Raw genomic sequence first — 15,359 nt, forward strand, 5'->3', positions numbered from 1 at the left:
GGTTGGGGGTGGGGCACTGCTGGAAGAGGCAGCAGCAGAAAGCCAGATGAGCTCAGAATGTCTCCGGTGCAGATGGAGACCAGCCTCCGCAGTACTGAGATGGAACTGCTGTGGGTGCTGGGTGGTCCTCCTCAGGGAAAAGAACTTTGCTTCGTCCCACCAGGAATCCCGGGAAACCTTTCAGCCTCGCTCACTGACTAAAGCAAACCTGCCCTATCTTTGGACAGGACTTTCTCGTGAAGTGCTTTTTGTTGCTGTCCTTTTCTTGAGCCCACTTCCGTGCCGTGAAGTCACAGGTTGGATGGTGACTCTCAAAACAGCTCTTAGGTTGGGCCTAAGAACCTCCCCACTCTGGAAGGCTGGTCAGTGCAGAACAGGCTCATGTGTCAGGAAGCGAGGCTAAAAGGGGTGCCCGTTAATCCCTGTTGGAAGCTAACCTTTTTTGTTTGGGGTCAGCATCCTGGTCAGTCATTTCAAGTTTTCAAGCATTTTACTCCCCATTTATCTGGTAAAAAGTCCTCTCCTTAATTTTAAATCTCGGTACATGCTCTAAACCTTCATCTTTGAAGGTTTTAAAGTTATAAAATGAAATGTCCAATTGAAGATTGTCCTGTGTTTGGAATTGGTAATATATAGTGGGGATAACCTATCAAGCACACAGGCTAGTTCAGGGACCTCCTTAGGTGCTGGGTGTTGGTCCTGGAGGTGAGCTGCAGCCTCCGGTATCTTAGCGCTTAGATGAGGGCAGGTAGACATTAACAGCCTAGTAACTACTCCCCGGGCACGGGACGTGTGTCTGGCACCTCAGCCGAACCCATGCTGCGTCTCCCCCAGGACAGCCAGCAGTATCCTGCCATGGCACTTTGCTAGACGATCCTACCGAATCTGCTAGACCAGCTTTCCTCCTCTCCTTATGTCCCAGCGGTTCGGACCACTTGAAAACGCAAAGCTTTTCCAAAACGGTACCACAGACGTGAACTGAAGGGCAGCACACAAGCTCATGTGTCCCAGGCTCCCCGTTTATACTCCTCCATCCTCTCCAACTTAGACCAAGGACACGAGAGACACAAGCTCCCTATTCACAGAACAGTTTATTGACCTACCTCACCTGGCAGGCCGTGGGCCCCTCCTGACCAGGAGAAGTGTCCGTCTAGCTGCACTGCTAGGCAGCAGCCCATGCCCTGGGAAGGGGGCATCGAAGCAGGAGAGAACGCTGGCCAGTGCAGCCTCAAACTCAAGAGAGCCTAAGCAGAGTCCAGACTCAACTCCATTTGATGTTCTTGTCTTCCTCAGTCAGGGCCGACGTCTCCGTGACGAGGCCAGTGCCAATGGTCCGGTTGCCATCTCGCAGGGTGAAACGTTGGCCTTTTTCTAAGATCATGGGCTGCCGCAAGATTAGGCTGAGCTTCAGGTCCTCCCCGGGCATGGCAAGCTCCTGGACAGGGCAGAGACAGGGTTCAGGCATGGCCCTCGGGGCACCTTTCCCCCAACTGCTGCCTACCAAGGTTAAAAGTTACAGGAAATGGCAGCAGGGACATCCTTTCTGGGGACAGCTTCACTCTAGCCACCACCAGAGGTAAACATATTTGAAGACCAAAGGACTTGTGACCGGTGTTCCTAAGGTCCAATGTTGAAAGGAAACTAGGCCATGCAGGTTTCTTGGTCACAAGACTTCTCTGAGCTGTTATGCACAGTGTAATTCTTCAAAGGAGAATGCTTTTCTGGGAGATCTTTCTGTGGGTAAATGCTAGCATGGCCAAGTTCACCCAGGCAATACTAGATGAAGACTGACTTCTCCTAAACCCACTGGGTCAGACCCATCTATCACTAGCTTCATCTACACCAGTCAAGGAAAAGTCACCCGTGTTGTCACATCTTTGGCACCACGAGTGAGGTAGAGGTGGTATGAAGAGTGTCTCTGCCACTCTTTCACGTTCCCTATACGCACTATACCTTCCCTGGTGGCAAGATGACACGACAGGCCATGTCCCAAGTCAGAGAGAACATGACCGGCATAAAGTGAGACACAAAAGGCTTGTGGCGGCCACCCTCCTCCTTGCTGAGGATGTAAACCTGGAAGAGAGAGCAGCAAGGGTGAAGCTGTGCTTGGCTAGAAACCCTGCCTCTTTGCAGAGGACAGTTTGGCTCAGTGATGCCCCCCATCCCCTGGAGCCCTCACCTGTGCCTCCACCTTCTGGTGGGGTTGGATGGTCCCTGGCTTGGCCATGACCAAGCCACGCCTCAGGTCCTCCCGCTTCAAGCCTCGGACCAGGGCCCCAAGGTTGTCGCCTGCCTCTGCTCTCTCCAGGCTCTTGTGGAACATCTCAATGCCTAGGAAGGAGCAGAAGAGACCAGGGAGGAGGATCAAGGACGGAGGGAAGACTCCAAGGAGCTACAAGGGGAAATCGTGGAGCCAGCCCCCGGGATCCCAAGGCATCTTTCCTGTACCTGTCACCACGGTCCGAATGTTCTTGCTATGTCCCAGGAACTCACACTCGTCTCCCTTCTTCAGAATGCCACGCTCTAGTGTGCCTGTCACCACCGTGCCCCGGCCTGGGAAGAAACAGAACACGACCTCAGGGACCCGGGGCCAGGCTACCACCAGAGAGGAGTGCAAGTGAACACACGGTCCTCACCAGGAATAGAGTAAACGGACTCCACAGGCAGCAGGAAAGGCTTCTCTAGGTCCCGGGTGGGCACTGGGATGTAAGTGTCCACAGCATCCAGCAGCTTCTGCACAGACTTCAGGCCTAGCTCAGGGTCACGTTGCTATGTGGGGGAGGTGACAGGACTCAAATTTTCATTCTGCTTCTCTTACTAAGAGACACTCCCCCACTCCCAGCAGAGCTCCGGATGCCCCTCCAGCCCCATCCTTTGCCACCAGCAGCCCCTGCCTGAGCCCGCCTTCACCTCAAGGGCACAGAGGGCAGAGCCTACGATGACCGGGGTCTCCTCCCCTTTGTAGCCAAACTCAGTGAGCAGCTCCCGGATCTCCAGCTCAACCAGCTCCACCATCTCCGAGTCCTGGACGGCATCTGCTTTGTTTATGTACACCACAACGTGCTCTACTCCAATCTGTGGACGGGAAACAGAGACATGGTGTCCTGAATGGACCGACTCCCCACTCTTCCTCTCTCCACCCCTCCCCAGGCTCTGAGTACCTGTCTGGCCAGCAATAAATGCTCTCGGGTCTGGGGCATAGGGCCGTCGTTGGCCGCCACCACCAGGATGCAGCCGTCGAGGGGGGCGGTGCCCGTGATCATATTCTGGGTACGAGAGGAAACAGCCTAGTTCAAGGACCTCCTCAGCTCCACGTCCATCTAGCCAAGCACAGCGGTTAGGAACCGAGGCCCACCTTTCTCTGCCATCTCCTTACCACCCACCTTGGAGTGGCCGTGCCCAGATATCCGTGACCTCAACCCACACACCTTGAATATCCTAACCTCCCCCACCAGTCCAACGTTTTTCCTGGCAGGAGACAGCCCCTGGCCCCACACCCAGCAACTCTCTCACCTTTACATAATCTGCGTGACCTGGGCAGTCGGTGTGGGCATAGTGGCGGGCGGCAGTGCTATACTCCACGTGAGCTGCATTGATTGTGATTCCACGGGCTCGCTCTTCAGGGGCATTATCAATCTCTTCATATTTCTTAAACTTGGCTCCACCTCCCTCGGCTAAAACTAAGGGGAAGGAAGAGAATAAACCTCTCAGGTAAAGTTCCAGGAGTAGAGGCAAGGCTCAAGCCACACCCCTGAATCTCTCCACCTACCCAAAGGACGGTCTGGGGGAATAACGCTTCCTTGACCCCCTCCCTCAGCTCCTGAGCAGAGGTAACTGGGGTCAGAAAGAAACGTTAAAAGGCCTCAAGGTCCAGCCCTGCGAATTCTCTAGGGTAAAAGCCTCTGCTTACAGAGCACCGGCCACGGCTAGAAAGAAGCCACTCGGGCTCCCCAACTTCTGCATCGCAAACACTTTTGTGTGCAGGGGAAATGTGTTTCCTGCATCTTCCCGCCCACCGCTGGCCCAAGTTCTGGCCCCTGGGGCCACGCCACCTCCAGCAGCACCTCCCCGGCTCCGGGTCCCGCCAGCAGAGAGGGCGTTGCCGGACGTCCCCAACCAACCCCGCTTACTTTTCGTGATGGCCGCGGTCAGTGTGGTCTTGCCGTGGTCCACATGGCCGATGGTGCCCACGTTCACATGGGGCTTGTCGCGCACGTAGGTCGTCTTGGCCTCCACGGCCAGGCCGCGGCACAAGCGGGGCAGTGCCGGGGCCTTCAGCGGCCGCAACAGACCCTGCAACAGCGGGGTCGGGCCGGTGCCGAGACCTGCCGGGGAAGAAGCTTGGAATCAGAGCGCGGGTCCGAGCCCGGCCACTCCGGACGACGCCCCAAGCGTCCCGGGCCGCCATCGCCTTCCCCGCCCCCTCACCGCTCAAGAGGGGCGTCGCGCGCAGCAGGGTGGTGGCCGCCATTGTGGTCGTACTCGCGCCCGGAGTACCCGGTCCAGGGCGCCCGCGCGTGCAGAAAGGAAAGGGCACGGGAGACCGGAGGTCACTTCCGGCGGAAGTGAGGACAGGGAAGGCATGCCTCGGTCCCTCTAGCCTCCAGTTTTTATGGCCATCTTTACGACTTCCGGGCGTGGGACCAAAGGCGACGCCCGGAAGGTGCTGGTGTTTCGCGGGCGGGGAGGGAGGGAGTCGGTTTCCGCAAGGCTCGCGGACCTGGAACCTCGCGGACTGACGGGGCAACGCAGGTGTCTTTGGCGGCGCCGGGGACCGACGTGGAGCGTCCGGTCGCGCACCAGAGCCCCGCAGGCTCACGGGAGTTGTAGTTCCGGGTGGGGCGTGCTGTGTTTGCGCCGGTCGTGGGAGTCCCGTAGGGCTAGGCCGGGTCTGGAGCGAGGGTGCCGGCCTCCGGGAGGCGGAGGCGGCCCCGGCGCGGCCTGCTCGGGAACGGCCTGGCTCAAAACCCCCTGGAGTCCGACCCACTGCGGGGGTCTGGCGAGAGATCTGGCGGCCCTTGAGCCGCCGCCGCCGGAGGTAGGACCAGGCCCTGCGGCCGGGCGAAGAGAGGCGGGCCTGGGAGCCTTTCGCGGCTGGGGCGCAAGTGTGACACATCTCTCCGCTGAGTCTTTGTTTTCTTATCTGTAAAATGGGAACCGTAGGATCTACTTCATGGGGAGATTCTGACATCTGGCTCTGAGAAAATGAGCTGGACAGGAAGCAGGAAATAGGGTCCAGGGGCCTCCAGGTCCCACAGTCCTTGACCCTCAAATCCCTGCCCGCCTGGGTCACACAGCTGGCGGGGACAGCTCTGCCGTCCACCCCTGAAGCCCCTCAGCAGGCCAGGAGCTAATTCCCTTGATTTTCGCCCCACCCACTCGTCCAGTTTTACTAATGATACCAAGATTGAGGAACCGGCCTCAGGTGCCTGTAAGGGTAGCCTGTCACGTTCCTGCGGTATCCCTGGCACCTGACACAGGGCGGGGCACCCAGTGAGTGCCCAGTGAATTTCTGTTGACTGAGTGAGTGCGAGGCTAGCAAATGACCTTTAGCTTTCACATCTATCATCTCATCACCTTGCAATGATAACAGCAGCTGCTTAACCCTGATTGATGTTTCCGAAACTCATCAGATCCTAAGGCTCGGTTGATGGGTGTTGTTTCAAATAGATTTCCTAAATCCTCCCTGAAAGATTATGATTCAAGAGGGTCTCTGAGCACAGACGGGGAAACTCTTTATTTATAACACACAGCTTCCCAAGCTCAAAGGAGTTTGGGAAACTCAGAACTAGAGCTTTGTGTGGATCAGGCGTTGTGCAAATGCTTTATATTGGCTCACATTCAGCATTCCCAGTGTTACCGCTCGTGGTTGAAGCCATCCTTTCCCCCGTTTCACAGGTGAGAAAACTTGAGCCTCAGGGTGATTTAGGAACCCAATACCGCTAAACTCCAAGAAAAGCATGCACTTAACCACTGTACTGTCCTTTAGCTGCCAATATACTTTTCAAATAAAATGAAGAACTTGCTAAGACGTCTGTCCTGGCCCTCCAACCCATCAGCTCCGCTTAGGAAGGCCTGGGGCCGTAATTAAAAGAGCTTCTTTGTCTTTATCCTGTATTTCATTCACTCCTCTCCTAGGAATGTCTCTTAAGACACTATTGGAATATGAGACGGGGGGGGGGGGGGGTGGGGGGGGTGGGGGGGGGGTGGTATTTGAACAAATCCTTTCTATCTTAGTTAATTTGAACATGTATTAGTTTGAAAAAAAGGTAGCAAATACTGCGCTTAAAAAATGAGTCAACTTAAAAGCCGGTGTTGGTAAGTAATATGGCGGCATAAATATATGGCAGAGTTGGGCGAATGCGGGGCACGAATGACTGAAATTTGAAAAACGCCACGCTCGGAAGAGTCCAGAGGGAGAAAACTTTTTGTCCCGCTGTTGACTGCAGCATCCTCTGCAATAGTTAGGAGTCTTGATTTACAGAGAACAGAGTCTATGTTGGCTGGTTTGCACAGAAGGAGGATGTGTTTAAGGGTTGGGGGCAGCTCACAGAATCGTGGGACGGGCCGGAGCAACAGCTCCCTTACGGAACTTACGGAACCTGGTAAGGCTATTGCTGCCACTGCCACCAAACTCTAAACGCCAGGACTGAGACTCGTCTGCGACCCCTCCTGCTCATGGCACCAAAGCCACCTCTGCCTCAAGAAAGCGACCCGTCCGACTTCCCAACCCTCCTGCCCCCAAAGTCCGGCAGATTCCAAGCCCCACTTGAAGGTGTCTGGCCAGAGAAGCCTAGATCGTCATAGGTCAGTGTTCTTGTACCAGAGGAGTCTGAGAGATGCCGCCCGACTCTGAGGGAGAGCAGGAGCGCGAGCACGCAGTTTCCCCAGATGTCCAGCCGTGCCCGTGAACGAGCTGAAGAGCAGAGTGAACACAGCTGTCCAGTACGGGGACATGGGAGCAGGAGTCTGGTATAGCCACCGGCTGAAGTAGGAATAGAGTGGGCTCAGACTTGCAGACATGAGGGGAGCCAGCCACCTGGGAACGTGCTCGTGAGTGGTGCCGAATGAAGGTGGAAGGCTGGCTGCCATAGAAAAACAGCATTGGGAGGAGGGGGCGGCGGGGACAGCGACAAAGGAAGCGGAAAACGATCAGGACTTCAGGAGGCTGTGAATTTGCGTAGAGAAAGTTCTTTCTCTTTCTGACGTGTCTTTTGTATGATTATAGTTAAAGAGAGAAACTGCATTCTTTGTGCAGAATGTTGAACTCTAAAAAGGCACCCTTGAAATCAAATGGCCTTCAGGGCCCCCCCTAGCAATCTATGCATTGGAGCTCCTGCTTGACAGCATTTTTCCGTCTTCCTCCAGGCAGGGCCCTGATTTTGTTGAAGGTGGCCCTTCCCCGAGTTCCAGGAATAAATCCTGACAGGTCTAGCCTACTTCTGGTGGTCCTATTGGCCTTGCCAGGGGGGGTTGTTTAGGGGGTGACTTCTTTGGGGCCAGTGTTTGGTAAGAGGAATCTCCTTTGGGGGGGCTTCCAGGGAAGGGTCCCTCTTTATTTTTTAATGCTTATTTTTATTTTTGAGAGACACTATGAGTGGGGCAGGGGCAGAAAGAGAGGGGGACCAAGAATCCGAAGCAGGCTCCAGGCTCTGAGCTATCACACAGAGCCCGACGCAGGGCTCGAAACCGTGAACCATAAGATCATGACCTGAGCCGAAGTTGGACGCTCAACCGACTGAGCCACCCAGGTCCCCCAAGGGCCCCTCACTCTTAAGGAGACACCGAAGAGAGGGACCGCCATCTGACTCTGGGTGTTGCTGGGTCTGGATGTGAAGCCTGGCACTACTCTGCCCTTCTTATCTCCGGTCAGTGATGAAGCCAAAATCCAGAAGAGGGCAAAAGGCAGAGGGTTTTAGATGACTCCTTGAGGTGTGGTGACTAACGTCCTTATTATTTAAGTCAGACTGTGTCGGAGTCGTCCGTTGTCTACATTCAAATACATCCTAACAGATAAACTGTCTCACAGCATTTAATACCCTGAGGCCTAATTCTTGGTTTCCCTCTCTGAGACTGAGTGGCCTGAGTAGGGCCAGGACTGGGCTTCCTTGATCTCTGTATCCTCTGCCTGGCCACTGTAGGCCTCTGAATGACTGCACTTGAACCATGGATGAGGCTTCTTCCAAGGGTGCCACCACGTGGTGCTACAAACGTAACGTGTCCAAAACACGACCCTCCGCTCTCCCCAGGCTGTGTGCTTACACATCTGAATACGCACAGCACCACTTTTCTTCCTTCCCCGCAGCCCCAACATCTAACCCGTTACCCAGTCCTGCTGGCCATCTTTCCAAAACATACCTTGAAGGTGACCACTTCTGTCTCCACTGTTGACACTGTGGTTCGGTCCAGAATCATCTGTCACCTAGGTTAGCTCACTGGCCTCTACAATGGGCCTCCCGGCTCCCGTTCCCCTCGATATCTGGCCAATCCACCCTCCACACAGCAGTCAGACCAGGCTTTAAAATGTGGATCGGGGGGTGCCCGGGTGGCTCAGTCGGTTAAGCGTCCCGACTCTTGGTTTCAGCTCCACGATCTCCCAGTTCGTGAGCTCGAGCCCTGGGTCAGGCCCTGTGCTGACAGCACAGAGCCTGCTTCGGATTCTCTCTCTCCCTCCGCACTTTCCCTGCTCGCACCCTTTCTCTCCCTCTCAAAAGAAATCAACATTTAAAAAAGATAATAAAATGTGGATCGGAAGGAGCACGTGGCTGGCTCAGTCAGTAGAGCACGTGACTTGATTTCATCTCACGGTCATGAGATCGAGGCCCACACGGTATAGAGTTTACTTTAAAAAATAAATAAAAATAAAGATTCCCTTTGAAATGTATAAAGTTTAAATAAATAAAATGTGGATCAGAAATTAACCCCCGCTCCATGACTCCTTACAACACTTAGAACAAAATCCCAACCCGTAGTTTAAATGGCCAAATTGTATGGTGGGTGGGTTATATATCAATAAAGCTGTCATAAAATTAATAATCCAAACTCCTCCCTGTGGCCCATCTCTTGGAGCCTGTCTCCTGTGATTTCCCTCACCCTCTCTCCTGGCCACACTGGCCATTCTTCTGTCCCACAGACCTCCCATGATTGTTTCTACCTCAGGCTCTTTGCAGTGGTTGTTTCCTCTTCCTGTAGCGTCCTTCCCTGTAGCTTTCCCCCCAGGCTATTCCTTCTGCCATTAAGGTCCCCCTCAACTGTCACCTTTTCTTTATTTTTTAAAATTTTTTTTGACGTTTATTTATTTTTGAGACAGAGAGAGACAAAGCATGAATGGGGGAGGGGCAGAGAGAGAGGGAGACACAGAATCGGAAGCAGGCTCCAGGCTCTGAGCCATCAGCCCAGAGCCCGACGCGGGGCTCGAACTCACGGACCGCGAGACCGTGACCTGAGCCGAAGCCGGACGCTCAACCGACTGAGCCACTCAGGTGCCCCAACTGTCACCTTTTCTATCTAAAGTAGCCCCCAGCTTCCCTCTACATCAGTGGTCCTGTTTGGTTTTCTTCATAGCCCCTAAATATCTGAAATTATTTTCTCAGTTTGCCTGTTGGTTGGTTTGTGGGGTTGATGTTGTTTTCCATCTCACCAGGTCATGACAGTAAGAGCTCCTTTTTTACCCCAAGAAGAGTGCCTGACACGCAGGTGAAGAACCATTGGTTGAAGGAATTATGTGTTGAATTATTTCAGTTGAGCATTTGCGTTGGGCTTATTAAGGGTCCTGATGTTTTCAGTGGCAAGCAAGTTATGAATTCACGTTCACGCTAAAGATAAAGGTGAGCCACTGCAACTTTTGAAGCTCTTGCTTTATTATCTATAAAATGGGGATGGAGTGATGAAGTTAAATTTTATGATCTCTAAGATTTTTTACAGCTGTAACCTCTAAAGGGAGGGTGGGGTCTGATGTCACTGAAATAGGGTAGCCAGCAACTCAGTGACAGATGGGGCACCAGGACCTAGAACTTTGTCCTAGTGCCATTCAACAGACCTTTTGGAAGCTCCAGGGCATTCTTCAGTCTTCCCCACCGGCCAGCCTGGAAGTGCCTCCTCAGCGATCTCTTTGGACGTTCTCCTTGGTTCTGACCCCACTGTACTGCCCTCGCCAGGTCAGCACCAGCCTCCTCTCTGCTTCCGGTCACTACCCACCCCGCTCCTGGCCCTGGATTTCCTTCCAGACACCGAATTCCGATCACACCCCTGTCACTCAGATGCGACTGGAGACATTCCGGTTGCAAATGCTTTGTGAATGTCACACAAAAGCTACTGAGTAGAAGGCGCTTCAGAGGCGGCCTAGCTGGGTTGGCTGTGCATGGCTTCCTCCAGGAGGCCACCCCTCGAAGCGTGAAACTAGAAGGAGAAAGACTGGCGGAAGCGAGGGGAATGGTGCCTGTGGGTTCAGAGGCAGAGCCTAAGCGAAGCGAGAGGACTTTGTGTTGTCAAAATACCCTGGTTGAGCACAGTATGATGTGGAGGGGCAGGAGGTCCTGACCAAAGCACCGAAGCTGAAGTTGACGTCCCAGAAAAGAGGACAGAATAGGAGAAATCCCCATCTCTTGGTGCCAGGGGGGGCGCTAGGGTCAAGATGACCTCCAGAAGAATCCCTCAAGCAACCACTTCCCCTTCTGACAGAGACCCTAGCTTTCCTTTGAAGAGCCACACTCCGCAGTGCTCAGCCCATCCCAGTTTCAGACGACGGGTCCGTGATCCAGCGCTTTACCAATCGGCATCATCTACCCTTGTGATCACAAATGTTGGTTCAGGGTTAGCATTTTTGTTTCCACCCGAACTAGTGTGCTGAAGTTCAGTTCTGGCACTAACTCTGAACTAACTAACCCAAAGTTAATTCATACCCCACAAGCTAAGTAAGGGCTCCCTCCTCCACAAGAATGTCCCCGTTTGAGACGCCAGCTACAAGGGGAGTCCCATCCGTCTTCGCTTCTGACCAACCTGCTCCAGATGCGGGAGTTTCCCATGACCCCCCCTCAGGTGTGATAATTTGCTAGAACAACTCACAGAATGCAGGAAAACACGACACTTACGATCACAGTTTTATAGTAAAGAATACAAATTAGCAACAGCCAGATGAAAAGATGACGTAGAGTGAGGTGAGGTCTGGGAGGGTCCACAGGCAGAGCTTGCGTGCCCTCCATGGAACCAGGGCATGCCACCCTCCCGGCACATCAATGTGGTCACCAACCAGGAAGCCCCATTGAGTTTCAGTGCCCAGAGTTTTTCATTTCATTTCTTAGACGTGATTGATGAAGTCCTCGCCATGTGACTGAACTCAATCTCCAGGGAAGGCAGGGGTCCAGCTGCCTCAAAATCCCAAACCTCTTGGGAGCCTGGCTGGCTCAGTCGGAAAAGCATGTGACTCTTGGTCTGGGGGAGGGGGAGTGAATTTGAGCCCCACGTTGGGTGTAGAGGTTATTTACATAAATAAACGAACTTTTAAAAATCCCAAGCCTCTAATCACAAAGTTAGTCTTTCTGGTGACCAGCTTAGTGCCTGAAGCTATCTAGGGGCTTGCCATCAGTTACCTCATTAGCAAAAACTCTGTGCCAGGGGGTGCCTGGGTGGCTCAGTCGGTTGAGCTCTTGATGTGGGCTCAGGTTATGATCTTGTGGTTCAGGAGTCCAAGCCCCGCGTCGGGCTCTGTGGAGCCTGCTTGGGATTCTGTCTCCTCCTCTCCCTGCCTCTCTCTCTCTCCTTCTCTCTGTCTCTCTCATAAACAAACAAACAAACAAACAAACAAACAAACAATTTTTTAGAAATTAAAAAAAAAGCTCTGTGCCGGGAAGCTGGGACAAAAACCAAATTCTCCACTATACGGCAGACAGTCGTTGGGTGACCCAAGCTGAGCCGATGGGACTCAACCCTGTTGCGTTTACTGGAACTATTGGGAAAGCTATGATCTTTCCCCAGGACGATTGTTAAGCTAGTAGAAAGTACGCTTGGAGCTGCTGGTAGCCATCTGGCCACCCATGAGGGGACCATCTGCCTAAGGATTAAGACAGTCCAGAGGAAAACAGAGCTAGGAGACTGAGACCAAGTTCAAATGGACGTTTATTTGAGCCTCTGGCTTCAGCCATGCCCGAAGTCATCCCACCTCTGACTTTTCAATTCTGTGAACCAGTAAGCTCCTCCTCTTTTCGTGCTGAGACCTTGAGGTGGGGGGGGGGGGGTGCTCTGTTACCGGTAGCTAAAGGCATCCTGAGTATCACATCCTCTGTTCCTGGGGAAGAAGTGCTTCTCCCTTTTATATGAATACTTTGGCTTAACGTGGGTCCTGGATCCTACTGTTCTACCGTCCCCCAAACCTCACTCCAATTACTATCATTTCTACTGGATCCTCTCCCTTTAGACTTTCCATGTAATCAGGTCTCCCTCAGGACTCGGCTCTCCAGATTCCTCCTCCTGTTTCTTCACCTTCACCTTCATTCCCACCACCCACCACCACTTGGCTTCTGCTTCTCCCACTTCCCCAAAATCACTCTCACCGAAGTTGCTGAGCAGTCGCTGAGTTGCCGAGGGACAGAAGCAGAAAAATATTCACCTTCAGCCTAGAAGACTAACCTAAAGCCTGCAGGGTTCTGACAAGGATCAAATACGTGCTGGCTGCCATAGTCTTAAAGGGTCTCGTGACTGTCAGCACATCTCACCGATAGTTAATATCGAACCGAATGATAAGCACCAGGGAAATCTTGCGAAAGTGGTTTTACGAGTAGAAATTCGAAGAAAACATTTGTGATCTAATACTCCCTGCACACGCCCTCCCCCTTGAACACTAAGCATATAAACACCACCGTCCTACAGCAAAAGTGCAGATCTTTCTGCCCATGGGTCTTGTCCCCGTGCTATAATAAAAGCACCTCTTTGCGTCAAAAACATCTCAAGAGGGGCGCCTGGGTGGCTCAGTCGGTTGAGCGTCCGACTTCGGCTCAGGTCACGATCTCGTGGTTCATGAGTTCAAGCCCCGCGTCGGGCTCTGGGCTGATGGCTCAGAGCCTGGAGCCTGCTTCCGATTCTGTGTCTCCCTCTCTCTCTGCCCCTCCCCCGTTCATGCTCTGTCTCTCTCTGTCCCAAAAATAAATAAACGTTAAAAAAAATTAAAAAAAAACCAAAAACATCTCAAGAATTCTTTCGTGACCGTTTGTTCATGGCCACACATCATTAGTCGTCAATGTTTTCTGTAGGAGACCATGTCAGGACCATGGATTCCTTTTTAATCGTTTGCCTGTGATGTGTCTGCCCAACTGCCCCCCCCTCCAACTTTGTTGTGTGGTTTCTCTTCCGAGAGTAAGAATGCCCAGCTTTTTTTCTTTTTTGGAGGAATGCCCTCAGGCCACTGGGGGCTTCGCCTTGATAAACTGATGTCTCCAGGAGTATCCCTTTGTCAAAAGCTGAGGAACGTGGGTATATGTCCCTTGTTTCTGGACAAATCTGAGGCATAACTTTCATCCAGAGCTCCCCTGCAGGATCAAGTTGAACTACTCTCTGCCTGAGGTCACACGTTTGCTTGGTTTCCTTTCCTGCCCTCTCCCGCTTCTCCCACTCTTACTGGTTTCTTCTGATAGCACTTTTTGACTAAATCACTTGCACACAAATCCTCCTCTCAAGGTGTGCTTCTGGGAAACGTGACCTAAGACATCATCTCGGCGCTTTCTACTCCCGTGTCGCTGCCTACCTGTTAAGTGCGGCTTGTTTTCCAGAATTAGGTCCGGGGCCCTATTCTCTCTACCGATATTGCCTGGACACTCTCACTGATGTCCGTGGCTTCAACCACTACTCACTTCTGATGGCCACCAAACTGCTTTACGCAGCTCACTGTAGCTCTCTCTCTGCTGGACAGCTCCTAGCTGTCCTTGACCGCTCCTGCACTAATACAGTCGTCATTACCTACATGTGGCTACTGTAATTAATTAAAACTTCAATTCCATTCCCTCGTCACACCGGCCACATTTCAAGTGCTCGATAGCTACACACGGCTAGTGGCTTCCACACTGGATAGTGTCGATACAGAACATCTGTCGTTGCAGAAAGTTTTATCGGACAACTGAGACACATTTCCAAACCTAACTCATCATCACTAGACCCTTGCCTTTCTGCATTCCTCAACTGCGCCTCTCTCCTAGAAACGGCGGGGAGAAACCTCAGAGACTACAGACACTGGAAACTACAGAGGAAGTGTGTGTAAGGGTTTCAGGGAGGAGGGAGGAATTGACATCTTCCTCCGAACTGGGAAGACGAATGGACAAAGACAGCAATGGAGACCTTAGCCAAGACCACCTGCGGGCTGATGTCAGCTTGGTTAGAGCAGAGGCAGAGCTGGGGGAGTACAGCTGGCTAGGCAGGAACTTGCCTTCTACAACGAATTTTTCCAACTCCATCTGGCAGCCTCAGCCTTGAATAAACATTCTTGTGTGAGTCAGGGGATTTATCCATCTCCAGTCTCTTGTGTTCCGGGATGAGTATTTGATCCAAGCCAATCAGCTAAGGTCAGTTCCGGAAATTTGATTGCAAATCTCAGAAAAGAAGCACGCTGCTGCTACTTGAGTTGCTAAGCTATTAGGACTTAAGTTTGGAGCCAAAGAAAGCCATTTTACCACTGAGATAGGCCGGCCTGCGAGTGAGGCCAACCAAGTGCATGGGGAAAGAAGAGCCTAGAGAAGAACCACAGGTTTCTCCTATCTTTTGGCTCTTTTATTCAACTGTCCCTGAAGAAGCTAGAGCCGCTCTTTTCAATCGCTTCAGCCAAGATTCCCCTATTGCTTAGTTAGGCCAGTTGGAGCTGGGTCAGCGAGAGACCGGAGATGACTGATCTCATTGTGCTTATGATTTCAACGCCTCTCTATACCTTAATGATTCTCCATTTCTGTGTCTGGTCTTTACGTCTCTCCTGAGCTCCAGACTGTATGTCCACTGTATGTCCACCTGCCCCCCGCGACGTCCCACAAGCACGTCCAAAGTGATGTCTTTATTTCTGCCCTTCATCTTCACTTCTCGTCTCAGATGGAGCCTCCTAGACCTCCAGTCTCTTTCCTCCGGGAAGCCAAGGTCGTAAGTTCAGGCTCCGCCTCTTCTCGGGGCCTCAACCAAGGTCACCCGCGTCTTCCCTCGCCGGGCTCCGCGGGGGCGGTGTCTGCGAACCCCGCAGCCGCAGGGCCAGACGCTCTAGGCTGCGGCGGGCCTTGGAAAGGGCCTCCTCATCTCGCTGGTTTCCGGTACCCGGTGGCTTCTCTAGCCTGCACCAGGGCCTCGAGACTCTATCCCCTAAGGTGGCTTCTCATGGTTGACGCCTCTTCCTTTGT

At 52.8% G+C, this 15,359-nt stretch overlaps 1 protein-coding gene and 1 long non-coding RNA gene across 2 annotated transcripts; both read right to left on the reverse strand.

Moving 5' to 3' along the window:
- Window positions 1–1,072: 1,072 nt before the first annotated feature.
- On the reverse strand, window positions 1,073–5,116 carry TUFM (Tu translation elongation factor, mitochondrial). Its single transcript, XM_042972423.1, has 10 exons — window positions 4,429–5,116; window positions 4,131–4,325; window positions 3,514–3,680; window positions 3,162–3,266; window positions 2,911–3,075; window positions 2,637–2,769; window positions 2,449–2,553; window positions 2,180–2,331; window positions 1,954–2,073; window positions 1,073–1,435 (listed from the first exon to the last, which is right to left on the reverse strand). Exons 1-10 carry the CDS (start codon window positions 5,114–5,116, stop codon window positions 1,262–1,264), a joined length of 2,004 nt encoding a protein of 667 aa, XP_042828357.1. The 3' UTR covers window positions 1,073–1,261.
- Window positions 5,117–11,086: 5,970 nt separating this feature from the next.
- Window positions 11,087–11,653, reverse strand: LOC122234640. The gene is made up of 2 exons (XR_006212500.1): window positions 11,589–11,653; window positions 11,087–11,430 (listed from the first exon to the last, which is right to left on the reverse strand). It is a non-coding gene; the product is annotated as an uncharacterized LOC122234640 (long non-coding RNA).
- Between the last annotated feature and the right edge of the window lie 3,706 nt (window positions 11,654–15,359).

The sequence above is a fragment of the Panthera tigris genome, chromosome E3 (assembly GCF_018350195.1).
Source record: "Panthera tigris isolate Pti1 chromosome E3, P.tigris_Pti1_mat1.1, whole genome shotgun sequence".
In the NCBI taxonomy this organism is placed as follows: domain Eukaryota; kingdom Metazoa; phylum Chordata; class Mammalia; order Carnivora; family Felidae; genus Panthera; species Panthera tigris.